Source organism: Papilio machaon, chromosome 6 (assembly GCF_912999745.1).
Source record: "Papilio machaon chromosome 6, ilPapMach1.1, whole genome shotgun sequence".
NCBI classification, from domain to species: domain Eukaryota; kingdom Metazoa; phylum Arthropoda; class Insecta; order Lepidoptera; family Papilionidae; genus Papilio; species Papilio machaon.
This window is the reverse complement of record NC_059991.1, coordinates 2391481-2397598: the sequence shown is the minus strand read 5'-3', so window position 1 is coordinate 2397598 and position 6118 is coordinate 2391481. Positions and strand designations below refer to the sequence as shown.

Below are 6118 nucleotides of genomic sequence, written 5' to 3'. Positions count from 1 at the left end.
GGGAAGCATACCCACTAAACCCCTCTGTTCCTCCAACGCATGATGGAGGGGCTGCGGGCACGCTTTCGCTTTCGTCCGCAACCCCGCCTGCGCCAGCTGCCGAGGCAGCTCCCACTACAGGGGAGGTCGATCCCTAGCCACAGGTGACGGATCCCCCCGTATCCGACACCCTAAGGCTGTTGAGGGGGGAGGCGAGGGCGGCGACATATTGCCGCCCTTGCCTCCCCACTCTTCTACGTCGGAGCGGGGGTACCAGGGGATTTTCCCCGTGCTCCCGCTCCCTTGCCCCCCTCTACGAATAATAACTTCGCAGAGGAAAGCAACCGCTCGCCGTGACCTCTCACTTCCCAACATGGCGTCTATAACGCCGGAAGCGAGAGGTCACCGCCTGTCGCCACCATCATTATTGCGGCGCTCCTGGGCCTAGGCTATTGTGGGGGGGGGGCGAGGGCGGCAATATATTGCCGCCTTCGCCTTCCCATTCTTCTACGTCGGAGCGGGGGCGCCAGAGGATTTTCCTCGCGCTCCCGCTCCCTTGCCTCCTTCTGAGAAATAACAATTTCGCAAAAGGAGGCAACCGCTTCCCATGACCTCTCACTTCCCAACATGGCGTCTATAACGCCGGGAAGCGAGAGGTCACCGCCAATTTCCGCTACCAGGGTGCGGCGCTCGTTGGACCAGGCTGTGCACACCTCTAGGGTGTGCTGCGCCGTGTCCTCCTCAGCGCCACACTCATGGCACGTAGCTGTCTCTTCCCTCCCAATCCGCCACAGGTACCGTCCGAAACATCCATGACCGGACAGCACCTGTGTGATCCGGAAGGTGAGGGATCCGTACTTTCGTACGCTCCATTGATGGAGCCGTGGGCGTATGGCCTGTATTGTGCGGACGCCATGTTCAGCGCCAGCCAGGCCATCCACCCAGAGCTCCATCGTTTTTAGCCTTCTGATCTCTCGAGCACGGGCGAACTCCTCCGGGGCGGGCAAATCGCCCCGGGCTCTCTGCTCAACCCGCGCTCGGTATGCGTCTGCCAGCACTCCCGCCTCTATCTCCCATGGGGGAGTGCTGGCTAACACGCAGGCCGCAGCGTGACCCACCGTGCGGTAGGCCCGGCAGGCGCGTATGGCGATTATACGCTGCGGCTTGCGGAGGAGGGCTCGGTTAGTTGCGTCCAAGGCCTCTGCCCAAATGGGCGCGCCATATAGGGCCATGCTCCGGAGGACCATAGAGTACACCCTTCTGCAGGGTGTATCCGGTCCTCCCAGATTTGGGAGGATCCTCGACAAGGCCGCCGCTGCGCCAACAAGGCGGGGGGTCAGCGTTCTGAAATGTTCATTGAAACGCCAACCCCCGTCGAGTATGAGGCCCAGATATTTCATCCGGGCTCTCACCCCAACCACGGCTCCATCGAGCTGAAGGGCGGCCCCCATCGGCACTCTCCACCTTGGCCCTTTAAAACAAAGGGCCTCAGTTTTACTGAGTGCCACTTGGAGGCCCAGCGCCCTGATCCTCCGGATTATTAGTGTGGCCCCAGCCTCCGCCCTCCTCTTTAGCCTCGCAAAGGTGGTGTCCCGGATGGCCACTAGTGTGTCATCTGCGTAACAGATGACCGCCATCCGGGGCAGCACCTCACCGCGGATGGCCCAGTCGAAGCCGATGTTCCATAACAGGGGTCCTAGTACAGACCCCTGGGGAACACCGCAGGCCATCCGCCGCTCTTTCTTTATTTTACCCCTCCCCATGTAGGACACTACCCGCTCTTGCAGGTAGTGCCCTATAATCCTTCTGAGGTAGAGGGGCACTCCGTGATAACGGAGTGCCTCCTCGATTACCCCGAAGGGGAGAGAGCCGAAGGCATTGGCAATATCTAACGATACCGCCATGGCCCCCTCCCTCCTCCCGGCTGCACCCTCTGAGAACCTTTTCAGTGCGGTCAAAGCGTCCAGAGTGGATCGCCCCGACCGGAACCCGAACTGGTTCTCAGAGAGTTGCGGCCCCTCCGTTGCCAGATGCTGGATGATGCGGGAAGCCAACACTCTCTCGAGTAGCTTCCCAACCTCATCCAGCATCACTAGCGGTCGGTGCCCGGAAGGAGAATCTGCTGGGCGATTTTCCTTCCTTAATAGCACTAACCGCCCTTCCTTCCACACCCCGGGGAAGCGACCCACCGCCAAACAATCGTTAAATAGGCAGCGAAGTCGCTCCCCAAGGTGCTTCAAAGCAATAGGGAGTATCTTTCCCGGCACCCCATCTGGTCCCGGAGCCTTCCGGGACCTCCTGAGCCGGCTGACCGCCCTATCGATCTCCACTTCCGTAATCGGAGGAGCTTCAAGGACGGCTACCTCGTCCTCCCGATCGTTGAAAGGAGCCATGCGCGGCGGTTCGAAAGGAGGGCTGTCTGGAAACAGTCCCTCAACCACCGCGCTGAGGACAGCCGGCTCCATGTCTTCCGTGGCAGGCGCCACCTTTAATTTTGCTCGTACCATGCGGTACGGGCGCCCCCACGGATCCGCATCGAGGGTCGCCAAGAACTCCGCATAGGCAGCGTGCTTGGCGGCCCCGATAGCAGAGACGAACGCCTTTCTGGCAGAGCAGAGCTCTGCCTGAAGGCGCTCAAGTTCGCCAGCTACCCGGTGCCGACGTCTACGACACCGGGTGAAGGCACGCCTTGCAGCGTTACTGGCAGCGCGTAGGACTGCAAGGTCCTGCGACCACCAGTATACGCCTGCCCGGGACGCAGGGCGTCGCGCCCTGGGCATCCCGGCGTCACAGATGGCCGTCAGGTCCCGGCGGAACCTGACAGCCCTCTCTTCTACCCCCACGGTATGTGGAGGTTCTTCCGCCCATGCACGGACTATAGCGGCCTCTTCCGCGAGGTCCGCATCGAGGCGTGAGAGCTGCCACCTCGGGAAGCTCTCCACGCCTCGCCCACCCGCCACACGGACTTGTGGTCTGTGGGGCGCGTTGGAGACCCTGAACCGAATGTACATGTGATCGGAAAGGGTCTCCACGTCCTCCAGGACACGCCAACACGTTATGCGTGCGCCAATGGCAGGGGTGGCGAATGTGACATCCACCACGGAGCCCCCCTGCCCGCGCACGCACGTATAGGCATTGCCCTGGTTCTCCGGAACCAGGCCGATCACTGCAGCCCAGTCCCGAAGAAGCGCCCCTTTCATGTCAGTGATGGAGGACCCCCATGCTGCGCACTTAGCATTGAGGTCCCCCATCACGATGACCTGGGCCGGCGATGCTCTCTGCACCACCGGTTCCAGGTCATCCAGGAACCTCTCGAATTCCGAGAGGCTCCTGTTTGGAGAGAAGTAAACTCCTACGAGTATTATTTCTCCCCAATTTGCCGCCACGAAACCCGCGCCTCTATCCCTAAGGGATAGGCGATGCGGGCCTGTTGGCGACACCACTATACCTACCAAACCCTCTGTGTCCCCAACCCAATTTGGGTGAGGGGGAATCACGTAGGGTTCGGCCACGACCGCAACGGCGATTTTCCACTCTGCCAGAACCTGCATGAGCAGGTCCTGTGCGCGGGCAGAGTGGTTGGCGTTGGTCTGCAGAAATTCAATATGCAGGTGTCTAGACATTAAGACACCTGCATATCTTCCTCGGCCGCCTGTCGGTTCTGTGGCGGATTTTGGGGAGACATAATCTTAGGGACCTTTCCCTTCACCGTAGGTGGTGCGCATTTAGCACCCCCCATCAGGTGACTATGCGGACGACCTGTCTTTGCACAAACTGTGCATTTCGCAGGGGCCTCGCACGTTGCAGCCTTGTGTCCCTCTTTGCCACAACGGAAGCAGAGTTGCCCATTTTCTACCTCCGTTTGACACTCTGAAGGACAGAGAGCCCGTGTATGGCCCAGCATCATACACTTATAACAGCGCAGAGGCTGGGCCTGCACTGCCGTGATAGTGGCCATGCTCCACCCAATAGCCATTTTACCCATAGCGACGACCGTCTTAGCAGCCGTCGCTGGGCATCTAACGATGGCCGAGCCACCGCCCCAGAAGCTGGGACGGATTTGGCCCACTTTGACCAAGGTGGGAGAGCAGCCCCCAGCCGTCGCCACCTTTTCCGCCAGCTCTTCGCGGCTGACCGAGTCGTCCAAACCGGCAAACCGAAGGTCGGCCAGTTTGGTTGGGCGGGTAATATCCGCCAAATCCCCAACGACTCTGGTCAACTCTGCGGCTAGGCGGTCGGCCGACTCATCTGGAGTCTCCCCTCCCACCTCCATCAGTTTGGAGCCGGTCATACTAGTTCGTATCTTGACCGACTCCAGACCAACATCTCTAAGCGAGATAGAGGCCCTAGCCTTAGATAGGACCTCCGCATACTTGGCCGCAACAATTTGGCCATCAGTTGTGGCTATGGTCGCCCCCTCCTTCAAAGTTATCATAATGGCCGCCGTCTTGGGGGCCACTATCTTGATAGGCTTTGGGGCGACCACGGCCCTTTTTTGGATTTCCACGGTTTGGGAGGTGGGCTGGGTCGGAGCCTTTCCCCTTGATTTACGGCCAACAACCTTCGACCATGGCGCTTCTTGAGGAATCTGGTCTTGTTGCACTGGTCCTGTTCCAGTTGAGGAGGCCATTTCTTCATTTCCACCTCTCTGTTTTCCCTTGGGGGGAGGAGGAGGCGGAGGGACAGTCGGCCTCGCCTTCGTCTTCGGGATCCTCTTGGGCCCTGGCTGAGCAGCCTTGGCTTGGGCTGGCTGATCGGCTGTTCCTTTCATAGCGCTGTTCGCCAAACCAGAACGGACTCTGTGGCGGGGCGGTGGTGGCTGTCGCTGATCGGCGTTCAGGTGTGGTCGTATCACAGGCTCTGCAGGGAGACGCATCTCCAGGTCTTCGAGGCGGGCGTTGACCATTCCGCCCACCGACTGCAGAAGCTCGCGTCTCATTCCTTCCATGGCCTCCTTTATTATTTCTTCTACACCTGGTTGGACCCCAGCTGTGTTCCTCGATGCCACAGGTGTTCTGTTCTGTTCAGCATACGCTTCTTTAAAGGCTCGCAGTTCTCTGCGCATCAACTCTAGCTCTCTTGCGAGCCGAGCGTTATCAGCACGGAGTCTGCGCTGCTCCTCTTCTGGTGTAATAGATCGTAGGCCCTCTACTGCGTCTATTACTTTCTGCGTGGCCTTATTAATCTGGCCAATCACTGTGCCTTTAAGGTGTCCACTCTTTTTAACTTCGCCCTGTATTTTTGCGACGTTCATCAGGGCCTCTGCAGCAAGGGCCTCCACTGTTACGGCAAGCGGGGCACTGCGGTCTTCGTCCTCGTAAAGCCCCCTGGTCGCTTGGACTGGGCTCGCTATCTTCCTGTAAGGTGCACGGTAGGTGACATCAGAGTCATCATCCCCGCTCTCCTCCCCCTCAGCCAGATACTCCTTTGCTTCCTTTAGGAAGCTGTAGGCTCCTAAAGCTCGCTTACCGCGGCCTCGAGTTGACGTTGAGGCCACCTTGAGGGCTACCGCTGGGTCGGCCTGCTCATCAGGCGATATACTTAAGGGTCTCTTCTGGGAAGTCCCAGAGGGGAACCTAGGTATAAGTCCCGAGGTGGACGGCTCGCCCTTTTTGGTATTACTCCGCAAAATGCGAGTCGGCGCCTCCTTACCTCCGTTCTTATCCTGTGGCGAAACTTTCTCAGCAGTCGTGGCACCGAGTTGGCGCCTAGACACGCTCTCATCCTCAGACAGCGGCAGGTTCGCATTCAGACAGACGTTATCCTGTCCCTCATCCATCACAGTGTTGTCCATCGCGTGATCTTTTGATCACGGACGGAAAACACAATGAATGTACAATTAAACTAACACAATTATATACAGTCACAACACATATAGTCAAGATAAAGTAAAGCACAAACGAAAACACATTTAAATTTACAGACTAAACTAAATTAAAACGCATTAACATTATATTTACAAAATATCTACAAAGTTATAAAACCGTCCAATTTCACAATAACACTAATTACGTAACAAAAAAGCCACGTGCGTCAAACAGTTTTTCGCTAATAACTTTTTTGTTTCGTCACCCTTCGAAACACCGAAAACACCAATAGCTTCGTCTCCTCGAGGCGCATCTCGCGACATATCACCCGA

The 6118-nt window shown here is 57.9% G+C and overlaps 1 protein-coding gene across 1 annotated transcript; it reads right to left on the bottom strand.

Moving 5' to 3' along the window:
• Positions 1-3601: 3601 nt before the first annotated feature.
• LOC123721082 lies at positions 3602-5773 on the bottom strand. The gene has a single exon (XM_045678390.1). The coding sequence runs from the start codon at positions 5771-5773 to the stop codon at positions 3602-3604; it is 2172 nt and encodes a 723-aa protein (XP_045534346.1).
• Positions 5774-6118: the final 345 nt, after the last annotated feature.

Coding starts and splice junctions, on each gene's coding strand:
- LOC123721082 (XM_045678390.1), bottom strand. CDS start 5,773: ATGGACAACACTGTGATGGATGAGGGACAGGATAACGTCTGTCTGAAT.